This window comes from Taudactylus pleione, unplaced genomic scaffold (genome assembly GCF_031769625.1).
Source record: "Taudactylus pleione unplaced genomic scaffold, aTauple2 ptg000492l, whole genome shotgun sequence".
Lineage (NCBI taxonomy): Eukaryota > Metazoa > Chordata > Amphibia > Anura > Myobatrachidae > Taudactylus > Taudactylus pleione.
In genome coordinates, this window is record NW_028284894.1 from 191,639 (window position 1) to 213,629 (window position 21,991).

A 21,991-nucleotide genomic window follows, 5' to 3' on the forward strand; every position below is an offset into this window, starting at 1 on the left:
GGAATAGTAGGGATATAGCTCAGGGTGGAGGTGTAGTGACAGAGCTGTGTGTGTATGGGGTCAGTACAGGAATAGTAGAGAGATACAGGACAGGATGGAGGTGTAGTGACAGAGCTGTGTGTGTGTGTGAGGTCAGTACAGGAATAGTAGAGCTATACAGGACAGGATGGAGGTGTAGTGACAGAGCTGTGTATGAGGTCAGTACAGGAATAGTAGGGATATAGGTCAGGGTGGAGGTGTAGTGACAGAGCTGTGTGTGTATGGGGTCAGTACAGGAATAGTAGAGACATACAGGACAGGATGGAGGTGTAGTGACAGAGCTGTGTGTGTATGGGGTCAGTACAGGAATAGTAGAGAGATACAGGACAGGATGGAGGTGTAGTGACAGAGCTGTGTGTGTGGGGTCAGTACAGGAATAGTAGAGAGATACAGAACAGGATGGAGGTGTAGTGACAGAGCTGTGTCTGTGAGGTCAGTACAGAAATAGTAGAGCGATACAGGACAGGATGGAGGTGTAGTGACAGAGCTGTGTGTGTGAGGTCAGTACAGGAATAGTAGAGAGATACAGGAGAGGATGGAGGTGTAGTGACAGAGCTGTGTGTGTGGGGTCAGTACAGGAATAGTAGAGAGATACAGGACAGGAAGGAGGTGTAGTGACAGAGCTGTGTGTGTATGGGGTCAGTACAGGAATAGTAGAGAGATACAGGACAGGATGGAGGTGTAGTGACAGAGCTGTGAGTGTATGGGGTCAGTACAGGAATAGTAGAGAGATACAGGACAGGATGGAGGGTGTAGTGACAGAGCTGTGTGTGTATGGGGTCAGTACAGGAATAGTAAAGAGATACAGGACAGGATGGAGGTGTAGTGACAGAGCTGTGTGTGTGTTAGGTCAGTACAGGAATAGTAGAGAGATACAGGTAGGATGGAGGTGTAGTGACAGAGCTGTGTGTGTGTGGTCAGTACAGGAATAGTAGAGAGATACAGGACAGGATGGAGGTGTATTGACAGAGCTGTGTGTGTATGGGGTCAGTACAGGAATAGTAGATAGATATAGGACAGGATGGAGGTGTAGTGACAGATCTGTGTGTGAGGTCAGTACAGGAATAGTAGAGAGATACAGGACAGGATGGAGGTGTAGTGACAGAGCTGTGTGTGGGGTCAGTACAGGAATAGTAGAGAGATACAGGACAGGATGGAGGTGTAGTGACAGAGCTGTGTGTGTATGGGGTCAGTACAGGAATAGTAGAGAGATACAGGACAGGATGGAGGTGTAGTGACAGAGCTGTGTGTGTGGTCAGTACAGGAATAGTAGAGAGATACAGGACAGGAAGGAGGTGTAGTGACAGAACTGTGTGTGTGTGGGGTCAGTACAGGAATAGTAGAGAGATACAGGACAGGATAGAGGTGTAGTGACAGAGCTGTGTGTGGGGTCAGTACAGGAATAGTAGAGAGATACAGGACAGGATGGAGGTGTAGTGACAGAGCTGTGTGTGTGTATGGGGTCAGTACAGGAATAATAGAGAGATACAGGACAGGAAGGAGGTGTAGTGACAGAACTGTGTGTGTGTGGGGTCAGTACAGGAATAGTAGAGAGATACAGGACAGCAAGGAGGTGTAGTGACAGAGCTGTGTGTGTGTGGGGTCAGTACAGGAATAGTAGAGAGATACAGGTAGGATGGAGGTGTAGTGAAAGAGCTGTGTGTGGGGTCAGTACAGGAATAGTAGAGAGATACAGGACAGGATGGAGGTCTAGTGACAGAGCTGTGTGTGTATGGGGTCAGTACAGGAATAGTAGAGAGATACAGGACAGGATGGAGGTGTAGTGACAGAGCTGTGTGTGTATGGGGTCAGTACAGGAATAGTAGAGAGATACAGGACAGGATGGAGGTGTAGTGAAAGAGCTGTGTGTGGGGTCAGTACAGGAATAGTAGAGAGATACAGGACAGGATGGAGGTCTAGTGACAGAGCTGTGTGTGTATGGGGTCAGTACAGGAATAGTAGAGAGATACAGGACAGGATGGAGGTGTAGTGACAGAGCTGTGTGTGTGAGGTCAGTACAGGAATAGTAGAGAGATACAGGACAGGATGGAGGTGTAGTGACAGAGCTGTGTGTGTGAGGTCAGTACAGGAATAGTAGAGAGATACAGGACAGGGTGGAGGTGTAGTGACAGCTGTGTGTGTATGGGGTCAGTACAGGAATAGTAGAGAGATACAGGACAGGATGGAGGTGTATTGACAGAGCTGTGTGTGTATGGGGTCAGTACAGGAATAGTAGATAGATACAGGACAGGATGGAGGTGTAGTGACAGAGCTGTGTGTGAGGTCAGTACAGGAATAGTAGAGAGATACAGGACAGGATGGAGGTGTATTGACAGAGCTGTGTGTGTATGGGGTCAGTACAGGAATAGTAGATAGATACAGGACAGGATGGAGGTGTAGTGACAGAGCTGTGTGTGAGGTCAGTACAGGAATAGTAGAGAGATACAGGACAGGATGGAGGTGTAGTGACAGAGCTGTGTGTGTATGGGGTCAGTACAGGAATAGTAGAGAGATACAGGACAGGATGGAGGTGTAGTGACAAATCTGTGTGTGTATGGGGTCAGTACAGGAATAGTAGAGAGATACAGGACAGGATGGAGGTGTAGTGACAGAGCTGTGTGTGAGGTCAGAACAGGAATAGTAGAGAGATACAGGACAGGATGTAGGTGTAGTGACAGAGCTGTGTGTGTATGGGGTCAGTACAGGAATAGTAGAGAGATACAGGACAGGATGGAGGTGTAGTGACAGAGCTGTGTGTGTGGGTTCAGTACAGGAATAGTAGAGAGATACAGGACAGGATGGAGGTGTAGTGACAGAGCTGTGTGTGAGGTCAGTACAGGAATAGTAGAGAGATACAGGATAGGATGGAGGTGTAGTGACAGAGCTGTGTGTGTGTGGTCAGTACAGGAATAGTAGAGCGATACAGGACAGGATGGAGGTGTAGTGACAGAGCTGTGTATGAGGTCAGTACAGGAATAGTAGGGATATAGGTCAGGGTGGAGGTGTAGTGACAGAGCTGTGTGTGTGAGGTCAGTACAGGAATAGTAGAGAGATACAGGACAGGATGGAGGTGTAGTGACAGAGCTGTGTGTGTGGGGTTAGTACAGGAATAGTAGAGAGATACAGGACAGGATGGAGGTGTAGTGACAGAGCTGTGTGTGTGTGGGGTCAGTACAGGAATAGTAGAGAGATACAGGACAGGAAGGAGGTGTAGTGACAGAGCTGTGTGTGTATGGGGTCAGTACAGGAATAGTAGAGAGATACATGACAGGATGGAGGTGTAGTGACAGAGCTGTGTGTGTATGGGGTCAGTACAGGAATAGTAGAGAGATACAGGACAGGATGGAGGTGTAGTGACAGAGCTGTGTGTGTATGGGGTCAGTACAGGAATAGTAGAGAGATACAGGACAGGATGGAGGTGTAGTGACAGAGCTGTGTGTGTGTGAGGTCAGTACAGGAATAGTAGATAGATACAGGATGGAGGTGTAGTGACAGAGCTGTGTGTGTGTGTGAGGTCAGTACAGGAATATTAGAGAGATACAGGAAAGGATGGAGATGTAGTGACAGAGCTGTGTGTGTGTGAGGTCAGTGCAGGAATAGTAGAGAGATACAGGTAGGATGGAGGTGTAGTGACAGAGCTGTGTGTGTGTGAGGTCAGTACAGGAATAGTAGAGAGATACAGGACAGGATGGAGGTGTAGTGACAGAGCTGTGTGTGTGGGGTCAGTACAGGAATAGTAGAGTGATACAGGACAGGATGGAGGTGTAGTGACAGAGCTGTGTGTGTGTGTGGTCAGTACAGGAATAGTAGAGAGATACAGGGCAGGATGGAGGTGTAGTGACAGTGCTGTGTGTGTGGGGTCAGTACAGGAATAGTAGAGAGATACAGGACAGGATGGAGGTGTAGTGACAGAGCTGTGTGTGTATGGGGTCAGTACAGGAATAGTAGAGAGATACAGGACAGGATGGAGGTGTAGTGACAGAGCTGTGTGTGTGGGGTTAGTACAGGAATAGTAGAGAGATACAGGACAGGATGGAGGTGTAGTGACAGAACTGTGTGTGTGTGAGGTCAGTACAGGAATAGTAGAGAGATACAGGACAGGATGGAGGTGTAGTGACAGAGCTGTGTGTGTATGGGGTCAGTACAGGAATAGTAGAGAGATACAGGACAGGATGGAGGTGTAGTGACAGAGCTGTGTGTGTATGGGGTCAGTACAGGAATAGTAGAGAGATACAGGACAGGATGGAGGTGTAGTGAAAGAGCTGTGTGTGTATGGGGTCAGTACAGGAATAGTAGAGAGATACAGGACAGGATGGAGGTGTAGTGAAAGAGCTGTGTGTGTATGGGGTCAGTACAGGAATAGTAGAGAGATACAGGACAGGATGGAGGTGTAGTGACAGAGCTGTGTGTGTATGGGGTCAGTACAGGAATAGTAGAGAGATACAGGACAGGATGGAGGTGTAGTGAAAGAGCTGTGTGTGTATGGGGTCAGTACAGGAATAGTAGAGAGATACAGGACAGGATGGAGGTGTAGTGACAGAGCTGTGTGTGTATGGGGTCAGTACAGGAATAGTAGAGAGATACAGGACAGGATGGAGGTGTAGTGACAGAGCTGTGTGTGTGTGAGGTCAGTACAGGAATAGTAGAGAGATACAGGACAGGATGGAGGTGTAATGACAGAGCTGTGTGTGTATGGGGTCAGTACAGGAATAGTAGAGAGATACAGGACAGGATGAAGGTGTAGTGACAGAGCTGTGTGTGTATGGGGTCAGTACAGGAATAGTAGAGAGATACAGGACAGGATGGAGGTGTAGTGACAGAGCTGTGTGTGTATGGGGTCAGTACAGGAATAGTAGAGAGATACAGGACAGGATGGAGGTGTAGTGACAGAGCTGTGTGTGTATGGGGTCAGTACAGGAATAGTAGAGAGATACAGGACAGGATGGATGTGTAGTGACAGAGCTGTGTGTGTATGGGGTCAGTACAGGAATAGAAGAGAGATACAGGACAGGATGGAGGTGTAGTGACAGAGCTGTGTGTGAGGTCAGTACAGGAATAGTAGAGAGATACAGGATAGGATGGAGGTGTAGTGACAGAGCTGTGTGTGGGGTCAGTACAGGAATAGTAGGGATATAGGTCAGGGTGGAGGTGTAGTGACAGAGCTGTGTGTGTATGGTGTCAGTACAGGAATAGTAGAGAGATACAGGACAGGATGGAGGTGTAGTGACAGAGCTGTGTGTGTGTGTGAGGTCAGTACAGGAATAGTAGAGCTATACAGGACAGGATGGAGGTGTAGTGACAGAGCTGTGTATGAGGTCAGTACAGGAATAGTAGGGATATAGGTCAGGGTGGAGGTGTAGTGACAGAGCTGTGTGTGTATGGGGTCAGTACAGGAATAGTAGAGAGATACAGGACAGGATGGAGGTGTAGTGACAGAGCTGTGTGTGTATGGGGTCAGTACAGGAATAGTAGAGAGATACAGGACAGGATGGAGGTGTAGTGACAGAGCTGTGTGTGTGGGGTCAGTACAGGAATAGTAGAGAGATACAGAACAGGATGGAGGTGTAGTGACAGAGCTGTGTGTGTGAGGTCAGTACAGAAATAGTAGAGCGATACAGGACAGGATGGAGGTGTAGTGACAGAGCTGTGTGTGTGAGGTCAGTACAGGAATAGTAGAGAGATACAGGAGAGGATGGAGGTGTAGTGACAGAGCTGTGTGTGTGGGGTCAGTACAGGAATAGTAGAGAGATACAGGACAGGAAGGAGGTGTAGTGACAGAGCTGTGTGTGTATGGGGTCAGTACAGGAATAGTAGAGAGATACTGGACAGGATGGAGGTGTAGTGACAGAGCTGTGAGTGTATGGGGTCAGTACAGGAATAGTAGAGAGATACAGGACAGGATGGAGGGTGTAGTGACAGAGCTGTGTGTGTATGGGGTCAGTACAGGAATAGTAAAGAGATACAGGACAGGATGGAGGTGTAGTGACAGAGCTGTGTGTGTGTTAGGTCAGTACAGGAATAGTAGAGAGATACAGGTAGGATGGAGGTGTAGTGACAGAGCTGTGTGTGTGTGGTCAGTACAGGAATAGTAGAGAGATACAGGACAGGATGGAGGTGTAGTGACAGAGCTGTGTGTGTGGGGTCAGTACAGGACAGGATGGAGGTGTAGTGACAGAGCTGTGTGTGTGTGTGGTCAGTACAGGAATAGTAGAGAGATACAGGTAGGATGGAGGTGTAGTGACAGAGCTGTGTGTGTGTGGTCAGTACAGGAATAGTAGAGAGATACAGGACAGGATGGAGGTGTAGTGACAGAGCTGTGTGTGTGGGGTCAGTACAGGACAGGATGGAGGTGTAGTGACAGAGCTGTGTGTGTGTGAGGTCAGTACAGGAATAGTAAAGAGATACAGGACAGGATGGAGGTGTAGTGACAGAGCTGTGTGTGTGTGAGGTCAGTACAGGAATAGTAGAGAGATACAGGTAGGATGGAGGTGTAGTGACAGAGCTGTGTGTGTGTGGTCAGTACAGGAATAGTAGAGAGATACAGGACAGGATGGAGGTGTAGTGACAGAGCTGTGTGTGTGTGTGGTCAGTACAGGAATAGTAGAGAGATACAGGACAGGATGGAGGTGTAGTGACAGAGCTGTGTGTGTATGGGGTCAGTACAGGAATAGTAGAGAGATACTGGACAGGATGGAGGTGTAGTGACAGAGCTGTGTGTGTATGGGGTCAGTACAGGAATAGTAGAGAGATACAGGACAGGATGGATGTGTAGTGACAGAGCTGTGTGTGTATGGGGTCAGTACAGGAATAGTAGAGAGATACAGGACAGGATGGAGGTGTAGTGACAGAGCTGTGTGTGTGGGTTCAGTACAGGAATAGTAGAGAGATACAGGACAGGATGGAGGTGTAGTGACAGAGCTGTGTGTGAGGTCAGTACAGGAATAGTAGAGAGATACAGGATAGGATGGAGGTGTAGTAACAGAGCTGTGTGTGTGTGGTCAGTACAGGAATAGTAGAGCGATACAGGACAGGATGGAGGTGTAGTGACAGAGCTGTGTATGAGGTCAGTACAGGAATAGTAGGGATATAGGTCAGGGTGGAGGTGTAGTGACAGAGCTGTGTGTGTGAGGTCAGTACAGGAATAGTAGAGAGATACAGGACAGGATGGAGGTGTAGTGACAGAGCTGTGTGTGGGGTTAGTACAGGAATAGTAGAGAGATACAGGACAGGATGGAGGTGTAGTGACAGAGCTGTGTGTGTGTGGGGTCAGTACAGGAATAGTAGAGAGATACAGGACAGGAAGGAGGTGTAGTGACAGAGCTGTGTGTGTATGGGGTCAGTACAGGAATAGTAGAGAGATACATGACAGGATGGAGGTGTAGTGACAGAGCTGTGTGTGTATGGGGTCAGTACAGGAATAGTAGAGAGATACAGGACAGGATGGAGGTGTAGTGACAGAGCTGTGTGTGTATGGGGTCAGTACAGGAATAGTAGAGAGATACAGGACAGGATGGAGGTGTAGTGACAGAGCTGTGTGTGTGTGAGGTCAGTACAGGAATAGTAGATAGATACAGGATGGAGGTGTAGTGACAGAGCTGTGTGTGTGTGTGAGGTCAGTACAGGAATAGTAGAGAGATACAGGAAAGGATGGAGATGTAGTGACAGAGCTGTGTGTGTGTGAGGTCAGTGCAGGAATAGTAGAGAGATACAGGTAGGATGGAGGTGTAGTGACAGAGCTGTGTGTGTGTGAGGTCAGTACAGGAATAGTAGAGAGATACAGGACAGGATGGAGGTGTAGTGACAGAGCTGTGTGTGTGGGGTCAGTACAGGAATAGTAGAGAGATACAGGACAGGATGGAGGTGTAGTGACAGAGCTGTGTGTGTGTGTGGTCAGTACAGGAATAGTAGAGAGATACAGGGCAGGATGGAGGTGTAGTGACAGTGCTGTGTGTGTGGGGTCAGTACAGGAATAGTAGAGAGATACAGGACAGGATGGAGGTGTAGTGACAGAGCTGTGTGTGTATGGGGTCAGTACAGGAATAGTAGAGAGATACAGGACAGGATGGATGTGTAGTGACAGAGCTGTGTGTGTATGGGGTCAGTACAGGAATAGAAGAGAGATACAGGACAGGATGGAGGTGTAGTGACAGAGCTGTGTGTGAGGTCAGTACAGGAATAGTAGAGAGATACAGGATAGGATGGAGGTGTAGTGACAGAGCTGTGTGTGGGGTCAGTACAGGAATAGTAGGGATATAGGTCAGGGTGGAGGTGTAGTGACAGAGCTGTGTGTGTATGGGGTCAGTACAGGAATAGTAGAGAGATACAGGACAGGATGGAGGTGTAGTGACAGAGCTGTGTGTGTGTGTGAGGTCAGTACAGGAATAGTAGAGCTATACAGGACAGGATGGAGGTGTAGTGACAGAGCTGTGTATGAGGTCAGTACAGGAATAGTAGGGATATAGGTCAGGGTGGAGGTGTAGTGACAGAGCTGTGTGTGTATGGGGTCAGTACAGGAATAGTAGAGAGATACAGGACAGGATGGAGGTGTAGTGACAGAGCTGTGTGTGTATGGGGTCAGTACAGGAATAGTAGAGAGATACAGGACAGGATGGAGGTGTAGTGACAGAGCTGTGTGTGTGGGGTCAGTACAGGAATAGTAGAGAGATACAGAACAGGATGGAGGTGTAGTGACAGAGCTGTGTGTGTGAGGTCAGTACAGAAATAGTAGAGCGATACAGGACAGGATGGAGGTGTAGTGACAGAGCTGTGTGTGTGAGGTCAGTACAGGAATAGTAGAGAGATACAGGAGAGGATGGAGGTGTAGTGACAGAGCTGTGTGTGTGGGGTCAGTACAGGAATAGTAGAGAGATACAGGACAGGAAGGAGGTGTAGTGACAGAGCTGTGTGTGTATGGGGTCAGTACAGGAATAGTAGAGAGATACAGGACAGGATGGAGGTGTAGTGACAGAGCTGTGAGTGTATGGGGTCAGTACAGGAATAGTAGAGAGATACAGGACAGGATGGAGGGTGTAGTGACAGAGCTGTGTGTGTATGGGGTCAGTACAGGAATAGTAAAGAGATACAGGACAGGATGGAGGTGTAGTGACAGAGCTGTGTGTGTGTTAGGTCAGTACAGGAATAGTAGAGAGATACAGGTAGGATGGAGGTGTAGTGACAGAGCTGTGTGTGTGTGGTCAGTACAGGAATAGTAGAGAGATACAGGACAGGATGGAGGTGTATTGACAGAGCTGTGTGTGTATGGGGTCAGTACAGGAATAGTAGATAGATATAGGACAGGATGGAGGTGTAGTGACAGATCTGTGTGTGAGGTCAGTACAGGAATAGTAGGGAGATACAGGACAGGATGGAGGTGTAGTGACAGAGCTGTGTGTGGGGTCAGTACAGGAATAGTAGAGAGATACAGGACAGGATGGAGGTGTAGTGACAGAGCTGTGTGTGTATGGGGTCTGTACAGGAATAGTAGAGAGATACAGGACAGGATGGAGGTGTAGTGACAGAGCTGTGTGTGTGGTCAGTACAGGAATAGTAGAGAGATACAGGACAGGAAGGAGGTGTAGTGACAGAACTGTGTGTGTGTGGGGTCAGTACAGGAATAGTAGAGAGATACAGGACAGGATAGAGGTGTAGTGACAGAGCTGTGTGTGGGGTCAGTACAGGAATAGTAGAGAGATACAGGACAGGATGGAGGTGTAGTGACAGAGCTGTGTGTGTATGGGGTCAGTACAGGAATAATAGAGAGATACAGGACAGGAAGGAGGTGTAGTGACAGAACTGTGTGTGTGTGGGGTCAGTACAGGAATAGTAGAGAGATACAGGACAGTAAGGAGGTGTAGTGACAGAGCTGTGTGTGTGTGGGGTCAGTACAGGAATAATAGAGAGATACAGGTAGGATGGAGGTGTAGTGAAAGAGCTGTGTGTGGGGTCAGTACAGGAATAGTAGAGAGATACAGGACAGGATGGAGGTCTAGTGACAGAGCTGTGTGTGTATGGGGTCAGTACAGGAATAGTAGAGAGATACAGGACAGGATGGAGGTGTAGTGACAGAGCTGTGTGTGTATGGGGTCAGTACAGGAATAGTAGAGAGATACAGGACAGGATGGAGGTGTAGTGAAAGAGCTGTGTGTGGGGTCAGTACAGGAATAGTAGAGAGATACAGGACAGGATGGAGGTCTAGTGACAGAGCTGTGTGTGTATGGGGTCAGTACAGGAATAGTAGAGAGATACAGGACAGGATGGAGGTGTAGTGACAGAGCTGTGTGTGTGAGGTCAGTACAGGAATAGTAGAGAGATACAGGACAGGATGGAGGTGTAGTGACAGAGCTGTGTGTGTGAGGTCAGTACAGGAATAGTAGAGAGATACAGGACAGGGTGGAGGTGTAGTGACAGCTGTGTGTGTATGGGGTCAGTACAGGAATAGTAGAGAGATACAGGACAGGATGGAGGTGTATTGACAGAGCTGTGTGTGTATGGGGTCAGTACAGGAATAGTAGATAGATACAGGACAGGATGGAGGTGTAGTGACAGAGCTGTGTGTGAGGTCAGTACAGGAATAGTAGAGAGATACAGGACAGGATGGAGGTGTATTGACAGAGCTGTGTGTGTATGGGGTCAGTACAGGAATAGTAGATAGATACAGGACAGGATGGAGGTGTAGTGACAGAGCTGTGTGTGAGGTCAGTACAGGAATAGTAGAGAGATACAGGACAGGATGGAGGTGTAGTGACAGAGCTGTGTGTGTATGGGGTCAGTACAGGAATAGTAGAGAGATACAGGACAGGATGGAGGTGTAGTGACAAAGCTGTGTGTGTATGGGGTCAGTACAGGAATAGTAGAGAGATACAGGACAGGATGGAGGTGTAGTGACAGAGCTGTGTGTGAGGTCAGAACAGGAATAGTAGAGAGATACAGGACAGGATGTAGGTGTAGTGACAGAGCTGTGTGTATGGGGTCAGTACAGGAATAGTAGAGAGATACAGGACAGGATGGAGGTGTAGTGACAGAGCTGTGTGTGTATGGGGTCAGTACAGGAATAGTAGAGAGATACAGGACAGGATGGAGGTGTAGTGACAGAGCTGTGTGTGTATGGGGTCAGTACAGGAATAGTAGAGAGATACTGGACAGGATGGAAGTGTAGTGACAGAGCTGTGTGTGTATGGGGTCTGTACAGGAATAGTAGAGAGATACAGGACAGGATGGATGTGTAGTGACAGAGCTGTGTGTGTATGGGGTCAGTACAGGAATAGTAGAGAGATACAGGACAGGATGGAGGTGTAGTGACAGAGCTGTGTGTGTGGGTTCAGTACAGGAATAGTAGAGAGATACAGGACAGGATGGAGGTGTAGTGACAGAGCTGTGTGTGAGGTCAGTACAGGAATAGTAGAGAGATACAGGATAGGATGGAGGTGTAGTGACAGAGCTGTGTGTGTGTGGTCAGTACAGGAATAGTAGAGCGATACAGGACAGGATGGAGGTGTAGTGACAGAGCTGTGTATGAGGTCAGTACAGGAATAGTAGGGATATAGGTCAGGGTGGAGGTGTAGTGACAGAGCTGTGTGTGTGAGGTCAGTACAGGAATAGTAGAGAGATACAGGACAGGATGGAGGTGTAGTGACAGAGCTGTGTGTGTGGGGTTAGTACAGGAATAGTAGAGAGATACAGGACAGGATGGAGGTGTAGTGACAGAGCTGTGTGTGTGTGGGGTCAGTACAGGAATAGTAGAGAGATACAGGACAGGAAGGAGGTGTAGTGACAGAGCTGTGTGTGTATGGGGTCAGTACAGGAATAGTAGAGAGATACATGACAGGATGGAGGTGTAGTGACAGAGCTGTGTGTGTATGGGGTCAGTACAGGAATAGTAGAGAGATACAGGACAGGATGGAGGTGTAGTGACAGAGCTGTGTGTGTATGGGGTCAGTACAGGAATAGTAGAGAGATACAGGACAGGATGGAGGTGTAGTGACAGAGCTGTGTGTGTGTGAGGTCAGTACAGGAATAGTAGATAGATACAGGATGGAGGTGTAGTGACAGAGCTGTGTGTGTGTGTGAGGTCAGTACAGGAATAGTAGAGAGATACAGGAAAGGATGGAGATGTAGTGACAGAGCTGTGTGTGTGTGAGGTCAGTGCAGGAATAGTAGAGAGATACAGGTAGGATGGAGGTGTAGTGACAGAGCTGTGTGTGTGTGAGGTCAGTACAGGAATAGTAGAGAGATACAGGACAGGATGGAGGTGTAGTGACAGAGCTGTGTGTGTGGGGTCAGTACAGGAATAGTAGAGAGATACAGGACAGGATGGAGGTGTAGTGACAGAGCTGTGTGTGTGTGTGGTCAGTACAGGAATAGAAGAGAGATACAGGGCAGGATGGAGGTGTAGTGACAGTGCTGTGTGTGTGGGGTCAGTACAGGAATAGTAGAGAGATACAGGACAGGATGGAGGTGTAGTGACAGAGCTGTGTGTGTATGGGGTCAGTACAGGAATAGTAGAGAGATACAGGACAGGATGGAGGTGTAGTGACAGAGCTGTGTGTGTGGGGTTAGTACAGGAATAGTAGAGAGATACAGGACAGGATGGAGGTGTAGTGACAGAACTGTGTGTGTGTGAGGTCAGTACAGGAATAGTAGAGAGATACAGGACAGGATGGAGGTGTAGTGACAGAGCTGTGTGTGTATGGGGTCAGTACAGGAATAGTAGAGAGATACAGGACAGGATGGAGGTGTAGTGACAGAGCTGTGTGTGTATGGGGTCAGTACAGGAATAGTAGAGAGATACAGGACAGGATGGAGGTGTAGTGAAAGAGCTGTGTGTGTATGGGGTCAGTACAGGAATAGTAGAGAGATACAGGACAGGTTGGAGGTGTAGTGACAGAGCTGTGTGTGTATGGGGTCAGTACAGGAATAGTAGAGAGATACAGGACAGGATGGAGGTGTAGTGACAGAGCTGTGTGTGTGGGGTTAGTACAGGAATAGTAGAGAGATACAGGACAGGATGGAGGTGTAGTGACAGAACTGTGTGTGTGTGAGGTCAGTACAGGAATAGTAGAGAGATACAGGACAGGATGGAGGTGTAGTGACAGAGCTGTGTGTGTATGGGGTCAGTACAGGAATAGTAGAGAGATACAGGACAGGATGGAGGTGTAGTGACAGAGCTGTGTGTGTATGGGGTCAGTACAGGAATAGTAGAGAGATACAGGACAGGATGGAGGTGTAGTGAAAGAGCTGTGTGTGTATGGGGTCAGTACAGGAATAGTAGAGAGATACAGGACAGGATGGAGGTGTAGTGACAGAGCTGTGTGTGTATGGGGTCAGTACAGGAATAGTAGAGAGATACAGGACAGGATGGAGGTGTAGTGACAGAGCTGTGTGTGTGTGAGGTCAGTACAGGAATAGTAGAGAGAAACAGGACAGGATGGAGGTGTAATGACAGAGCTGTGTGTGTATGGGGTCAGTACAGGAATAGTAGAGAGATACAGGACAGGATGAAGGTGTAGTGACAGAGCTGTGTGTGTATGGGGTCAGTACAGGAATAGTAGAGAGATACAGGACAGGATGGAGGTGTAGTGACAGAGCTGTGTGTGTATGGGGTCAGTACAGGAATAGTAGAGAGATACAGGACAGGATGGAGGTGTAGTGACAGAGCTGTGTGTGTATGGGGTCAGTACAGGAATAGTAGAGAGATACAGGACAGGATGGATGTGTAGTGACAGAGCTGTGTGTGTATGGGGTCAGTACAGGAATAGAAGAGAGATACAGGACAGGATGGAGGTGTAGTGACAGAGCTGTGTGTGAGGTCAGTACAGGAATAGTAGAGAGATACAGGATAGGATGGAGGTGTAGTGACAGAGCTGTGTGTGGGGTCAGTACAGGAATAGTAGGGATATAGGTCAGGGTGGAGGTGTAGTGACAGAGCTGTGTGTGTATGGGGTCAGTACAGGAATAGTAGAGAGATACAGGACAGGATGGAGGTGTAGTGACAGAGCTGTGTGTGTATGGGGTCAGTACAGGAATAGTAGAGAGATACAGGACAGGATGGAGGTGTAGTGACAGAGCTGTGTGTGTGGGGTCAGTACAGGAATAGTAGAGAGATACAGAACAGGATGGAGGTGTAGTGACAGAGCTGTGTGTGTGAGGTCAGTACAGAAATAGTAGAGCGATACAGGACAGGATGGAGGTGTAGTGACAGAGCTGTGTGTGTGAGGTCAGTACAGGAATAGTAGAGAGATACAGGAGAGGATGGAGGTGTAGTGACAGAGCTGTGTGTGTGGGGTCAGTACAGGAATAGTAGAGAGATACAGGACAGGAAGGAGGTGTAGTGACAGAGCTGTGTGTGTATGGGGTCAGTACAGGAATAGTAGAGAGATACAGGACAGGATGGAGGTGTAGTGACAGAGCTGTGAGTGTATGGGGTCAGTACAGGAATAGTAGAGAGATACAGGACAGGATGGAGGGTGTAGTGACAGAGCTGTGTGTGTATGGGGTCAGTACAGGAATAGTAAAGAGATACAGGACAGGATGGAGGTGTAGTGACAGAGCTGTGTGTGTGTTAGGTCAGTACAGGAATAGTAGAGAGATACAGGTAGGATGGAGGTGTAGTGACAGAGCTGTGTGTGTGTGGTCAGTACAGGAATAGTAGAGAGATACAGGACAGGATGGAGGTGTAGTGACAGAGCTGTGTGTGTGGGGTCAGTACAGGACAGGATGGAGGTGTAGTGACAGAGCTGTGTGTGTGTGTGGTCAGTACAGGAATAGTAGAGAGATACAGGTAGGATGGAGGTGTAGTGACAGAGCTGTGTGTGTGTGGTCAGTACAGGAATAGTAGAGAGATACAGGACAGGATGGAGGTGTAGTGACAGAGCTGTGTGTGTGGGGTCAGTACAGGACAGGATGGAGGTGTAGTGACAGAGCTGTGTGTGTGTGAGGTCAGTACAGGAATAGTAGAGAGATACAGGACAGGATGGAGGTGTAGTGACAGAGCTGTGTGTGTGTGAGGTCAGTACAGGAATAGTAGAGAGATACAGGTAGGATGGAGGTGTAGTGACAGAGCTGTGTGTGTGTGGTCAGTACAGGAATAGTAGAGAGATACAGGACAGGATGGAGGTGTAGTGACAGAGCTGTGTGTGTGTGTGGTCAGTACAGGAATAGTAGAGAGATACAGGACAGGATGGAGGTGTAGTGACAGTGCTGTGTGTGTGGGGTCAATACAGGAATAGTAGAGAGATACAGGACAGGATGGAGGTGTAGTGACAGAGCTGTGTGTGTGGGGTCAGTACAGCAATAGTAGAGAGATACAGGACAGGATGGACGTGTAGTGACAGAGCTGTGTGTGTGGGGTCAGTACAGGAATAGTAGCGAGATACAGGACAGGACGGAGGTGTAGTGACAGACTGTGTGTGTGTGTGTGGGGTCAGTACAGGAATAGTAGAGAGATACAGGACAGGATGGAGGTGTAGTGACAGAGCTGTGTGTGTGTGAGGTCAGTACAGGAATAGTAGAGAGATACAGAACAGGATGGAGGTGTAGTGACAGAGCTGTGTGTGTGTGGGGTCAGTACAGGAATAGTAGAGAGATACAGGACAGGATGGAGGTGTAGTGACAAAGCTGTGTGTGTATGGGGTCACTACAGGAATAGTAGAGAGATACAGGACAGGATGGAGGTGTAGTGACAGAGCTGTGTGTGAGGTCAGAACAGGAATAGTAGAGAGATACAGGACAGGATGTAGGTGTAGTGACAGAGCTGTGTGTATGGGGTCAGTACAGGAATAGTAGAGAGATACAGAACAGGATGGAGGTGTAGTGACAGATCTGTGTGTGTGGGGTCAGTACAGCAATAGTAGAGAGATACAGGACAGGATGGACGTGTAGTGACAGAGCTGTGTGTGTGGGGTCAGTACAGGAATAGTAGCGAGATACAGGACAGGATGGAGGTGTAGTGACAGAGCTGTGTGTGTATGGGGTCAGTACAGGAATAGTAGCGAGATACAGGACAGGATGGAGGTGTAGTGACAGAGCTGTGTGTGTATGGGGTCAGTACAGGAATAGTAGAGAGATACAGGACATGAAGGAGGTGTAGTGACAGATCTGTGTGTGTGTGAGGTCAGCACAGGAATAGTAGAGAGATACAGGACAGGATGGAGGTGTAGTGACAGAGCTGTGTGTGTGTGAGGTCAGCACAGGAATAGTAGAGAGATACAGGTAGGATGGAGGTGTAGTGACAGAGCTGTGTGTGTGGGGTCAGTACAGGAATAGTAGCGAGATACAGGACAGGATGGAGGTGTAGTGACAGAGCTGTGTGTGTATGGGGTCAGTACAGGAATAGTAGAGAGATACAGGACAGGATGGAGGTGTAGTGACAGAGCTGTGTGTGTATGGGGTCAGTACAGGAATAGAAGAGAGATACAGGACAGGATGGAGGTGTAGTGACAGATCTGTGTGTGTGTGAGGTCAGCACAGGAATAGTAGAGAGATACAGGACAGGATGGAGGTGTAGTGACAGAGCTGTGTGTGAGGTCAGTACAGGAATAGTAGAGATACAGGACAGGACGGAGGTGTAGTGACAGAGCTGTGTGTGTGTGTGTGGGGTCAGTACAGGAATAGTAGAGAGATACAGGACAGGATGGAGGTGTAGTGACAGAGCTGTGTGTGTGTGAGGTCAGTACAGGAATATTAGAGAGATACAGAACAGGATGGAGGTGTAGTGACAGAGCTGTGTGTGTGTGGGGTCAGTACAGGAATAGTAGAGAGATACAGGACAGGATGGAGGTGTAGTGACAAAGCTGTGTGTGTATGGGGTCAGTACAGGAATAGTAGAGAGATACAGGACAGGATGGAGGTGTAGTGACAGAGCTGTGTGTGAGGTCAGAACAGGAATAGTAGAGAGATACAGGACAGGATGTAGGTGTAGTGACAGAGCTGTGTGTATGGGGTCAGTACAGGAATAGTAGAGAGATACAGAACAGGATGGAGGTGTAGTGACAGATCTGTGTGTGTATGGGGTCAGTACAGGAATAGCAGAGAGAAGTCTAGTTACTCACCATAGCCTGTTCTATCTTGTTGTCTATGGCCTCCATACTGTTATATCAGAGTGAGATTGGGGAGACAGATATTAGAATAAGAGTCAGTAGTAATATTTATATTATCCTTTATATATAGATTTGACTTATCACAGCACTACGGGGATTATTACACACAATGTACAAAGACATGATGCTTTTGCTTGAGCAGGGTTCTCCTCTCTGTGTGGGTTTGGTAATAGTCTCTGTACGTTCCCCGTTGGGCGCTGTGGGGGTATGCTGGCGCTGTATAAATACACGTCCTGTGTATGGTGTCTCTTTGGGCCTCAGGGTTTGGTAATAGTCTCTGTGCGTTCCCCGTTGGGCGCTGTGGGGGTATGCTGGTGCTGTATAAATACACGTCCTGTGTATGGTTCTCTATGGGCCTCAGGGTTTGGTAATAGTCTCTGTGCGTTCCCCGTTGGGCGCTGTGGGGGTATGCTGGCGCTGTACGTCCTGTGTATGGTGTCTCTATGGGCCTCAGGGTTTGGTAATAGTCACTGTGCGTTCCCCGTTGGGCGCTGTAGGGGTATGCTGGCCCTGTATCAATACACGTCCTGTGTATGGTGTCTCTATGGGCCTCAGGGTTTGGAAATAGTCTCTGTGAGTTCCCCGTTGGGCGCTGTGGGGGTATGCTGGTGCTGTATAAATACACGTCCTGTGTATAGTGTCTCTATGGGCCTCAGGGTTTGGTAATAGTCTCTGTGCGTTCCCCGTTGGGCGCTGTGGGGGTATGCTGGTGCTGTATAAATACATGTCCTGTGTATGGTGTCTCTCTATGGGCCTCAGGGTTTGGTAATAGTCACTGTGCGTTCCCCATTGGGAGCTTTGGCGGTATGCTGGTGCTGTAATACACGTCCTGTGTATGGTGTCTCTATGGGCCTCAGGGTTTGGTAATAGTCTCTGTGCATTCTCCGTTGGGTGCTTTGGGGGTATGCTGGCGCTGTATAAATACATGTCCTGTGTATGGTGTCTCTATAGGCCTCAGGGTTTGGTAATAGTCTCTGTGCGTTCCCCGTTGGGCGCTGTGGGGGTATGCTGGCGCTCTATAAATACACGTCCTATGTATGGTGTCTCTCTATGGGCCTCAGGGTTTGGTAATAGTCTCTATGGGTTCCTCGTTGGGCGCTGTGGGGGTATGCTGGTGCTGTATAAATACACGTCCTGTGTATGGTGTCTCTATGGACCTCAGGGTTTGGTAATAGTCTCTGTGCGTTCCCCGTTGGGCGCTGTGGGGGTATGCTGGCACTGTATAAATACACGTCCTGTGTATGGTGTCTCTATGGGCCTCAGGGTTTGGTAATAGTCTCTGTACGTTCCCCATTGGGCACTGTGGGGCTATGCTGGTGCTGTATAAATACACGTCCTGTGTATGGTGTCTCTATGGGCCTCAGGGTTTGGTAATAGTCTCTGTGCCTTCCCCGTTGGGCGCTGTGGGGGTATGCTGGCGCTGTATAAATACAGGTCCTGTGTATGGTGTCTCTATGGGCCTCAGGGTTTGGTAATAGTCTCTGTGCATTCTCCGTTGGGCGCTTTGGGGGTATGCTGGCGCTGTATAAATACAGGTCCTGTGTATGGTGTCTCTATGGGCCTCAGGGTTTGGTAATAGTCTCTGTGCGTTCCCCGTCGGGCGCTGTGGGGGTATGCTGGTACTGTATAAAAACACGTCCTGTGTATGGTGTCTCTATGGGCCTCAGGGTTTGGTAATAGTCTCTGTGCGTTCCTCGATGGGCGTTGTAGGGGTATGCTGGCCCTGTATCAATACACGTCCTGTGTATAGTGTCTCTATGGGCCTCAGGGTTTGGTAATAGTCTCTGTGCGTTCCCCGTTGGGCGCTGTGGGGGTATGCTGGCGCTGTATAAATACACGTCCTATGTATGGTGTCTCTATGGGCCTCAGGGTTTGGTAATAGTCTCTGTGCGTTCCCCATTGGGCGCTGTGGGGGTATGCTGGTGCTGTATAAATACACGTCCTGTGTATGGTGTCTCTATGGGCCTCAGGGTTTGGTAATAGTCTCTGTACGTTCCCCGTTGGGCGCTGTTGGGGTATGCTGGTGCTGTACAAATACACGTCCTGTGTATGGTGTCTCTGTGGGCCTCAGGGTTTGGAAATAGTCACTGTGCGTTCCCCGTTGGGCGCTGTAGGGGTATGCTGGCCCTGTATCAATACACGTCCTGTGTATAGTGTCTCTATGGGCCTCAGGGCTTGGTAATAGTCTCTGTGCGTTCCCCGTTGGGCGCTGTGGGGGTATGCTGGCGCTGTATAAATACACGTCCTGTGTATGGTGTCTCTATGGGCCTCAGGGTTTGGTAATAGTCTCTGTGCATTCTCCGTTGGGCAATTTAGGGGTATGCTGGCGCTGTATAAATACAGGTCCTGTGTATGGTGTCTCTATGGGCCTCAGGGTTTGGTAATAGTCTCTGTGCGTTCCCCGTTGGGCGCTGTGGGGGTATGCTGGCGCTGTATAAATACAGATCCTGTGTATGGTGTCTCTATGGGCCTCAGGGTTTGGTAATAGTCTCTGTGCATTCTCCGTTGGGTGCTTTGGGGGTATGCTAGCGCTGTATAAATACAGGTCCTGTGTATGGTGTCTCTATGGGCCTCAGGGTTTGGTAATAGTCTCTGTGCGTTCCCCGTCGGGCGCTGTGGGGGTATGCTGGTACTGTATAAAAACACGTCCTGTGTATGGTGTCTCTATGGGCCTCAGGGTTTGGTAATAGTCTCTGTGCGTTCCTCGATGGGCGCTGTAGGGGTATGCTGGCCCTGTATCAATACACGTCCTGTGTATAGTGTCTCTATGGGCCTCAGGGTTTGGTAATAGTCTCTGTGCGTTCCCCGTTGGGCGCTCTGGGGGTATGCTGGCGCTGTATAAATACACGTCCTGTGTATGGTGTCTCTATGGGCCTCAGGGTTTGGTAATAGTCTCTGTGCCTTCCCCGTTGGGCGCTGTGGGGGTATGCTGGCGCTGTATAAATACACGTCCTGTGTATGGTGTCTCTATGGGCCTCAGGGTTTGGTAATAGTCTCTGTACGTTCCCCGTTGGGCGCTGTTGGGGTATGCTGGCGCTGTATAAATACATGTCCTGTGTATGGTGTCTCTATAGGCCTCAGGGTTTGGTAATAGTCTCTGTGCGTTCCCCGTTGGGCGCTGTGGGGGTATGCTGGCGCTCTATAAATACACGTCCTATGTATGGTGTCTCTCTATGGGCCTCAGGGTTTGGTAATAGTCTCTATGGGTTCCTCGTTGGGCGCTGTGGGGGTATGCTGGCGCTGTATAAATACACGTCCTGTGTATGGTGTCTCTATGGACCTCAGGGTTTGGTAATAGTCTCTGTGCGTTCCCCGTTGGGCGCTGTGGGGGTATGCTGGCACTGTATAAATACACGTCCTGTGTATGGTGTCTCTATGGGCCTCAGGGTTTGGTAATAGTCTTTGTACGTTCCCCATTGGGCACTGTGGGGGTATGCTGGTGCTGTATAAATACACGTCCTGTGTATGGTGTCTCTATGGGCCTCAGGGTTTGGTAATAGTCTCTGTGCCTTCCCCGTTGGGCGCTGTGGGGGTATGCTGGCGCTGTATAAATACAGGTCCTGTGTATGGTGTCTCTATGGGCCTCAGGGTTTGGTAATAGTCTCTGTGCATTCTCCGTTGGGCGCTTTGGGGGTATGCTGGCGCTGTATAAATACAGGTCCTGTGTATGGTGTCTCTATGGGCCTCAGGGTTTGGTAATAGTCTCTGTGCGTTCCCCGTCGGGCGCTGTGGGGGTATGCTGGTACTGTATAAAAACACGTCCTGTGTATGGTGTCTCTATGGGCCTCAGGGTTTGGTAATAGTCTCTGTGCGTTCCTCGATGGGCGCTGTAGGGGTATGCTGGCCCTGTATCAATACACGTCCTGTGTATAGTGTCTCTATGGGCCTCAGGGTTTGGTAATAGTCTCTGTGCGTTCCCCGTTGGGCGCTGTGGGGGTATGCTGGCACTGTATAAATACACATCCTGTGTATGGTGTCTCTTTGGGCCTCAGGGTTTGGTAATAGTCTCTGTGCGTTCCCCGTTGGGCGCTGTGGGGGTATGCTGGTGCTGTATAAATACACGTCCTGTGTATGGTGTCTCTATGGGCCTCAGGGTTTGGTAATAGTCTCTGTACTTTCCACGTTGGGCGCTGTGGGGGTATGCTGGTGCTGTACAAATACACGTCCTGTGTATGGTGTCTCTGTGGGCCTCAGGGTTTGGTAATAGTCACTGTGCGTTCCCCGTTGGGCGCTGTAGGGGTATGCTGGCCCTGTATCAATACACGTCCTGTGTATAGTGTCTCTATGGGCCTCAGGGTTTGGTAATAGTCTCTGTGCATTCTCCGTTGGGCGCTTTTGGGGTATGCTGGCGTTGTATAAATACAGGTCCTGTGTATGGTGTCTCTATGGGCCTCAGGGTTTGGTAATAGTCTCTGTGCGTTCCCCGTTGGGCGCTGTGGGGGTATGCTGGTGCTGTATAAATATACGTCCTGTGTATAGTGTCTCTATGGGCCTCAGGGCTTGGTAATAGTCTCTGTGCGTTCCCCGTTGGGCGCTGTGGGGGTATGCTGGCGCTGTATAAATACATGTCCTGTGTATGGTGTCTCTATAGGCCTCATTGTTTGGTAATAGTCTCTGTGCGTTCCCCGTTGGGCGCTGTGGGGGTATGCTGGCGCTCTATAAATACACGTCCTATGTATGGTGTCTCTCTATGGGCCTCAGGGTTTGGTAATAGTCTCTATGGGTTCCTCGTTGGGCGCTGTGGGGGTATGCTGGCGCTGTATAAATACACGTCCTGTGTATGGTGTCTCTATGGAACTCAGGGTTTGGTAATAGTCTCTGTGCGTTCCCCGTTGGGCGCTGTGGGGGTATGCTGGCAC

At 49.2% G+C, this 21,991-nt stretch overlaps 1 protein-coding gene across 2 annotated transcripts in view; it reads right to left on the reverse strand.

The window, feature by feature from the left end:
- Positions 1 to 21,991, reverse strand: part of LOC148502557 (TSC22 domain family protein 4-like) — a 225,111-nt gene that overhangs the window by 65,669 nt on the left and 137,451 nt on the right. For both annotated transcript variants that reach the window (XM_088449693.1, XM_088449692.1), the window contains exon 4: positions 17,085 to 17,121. In XM_088449693.1, the coding sequence (XP_088305819.1) occupies positions 17,085 to 17,121 (37 nt within the window). The remainder of the gene's footprint in view (positions 1 to 17,084; positions 17,122 to 21,991) is intronic.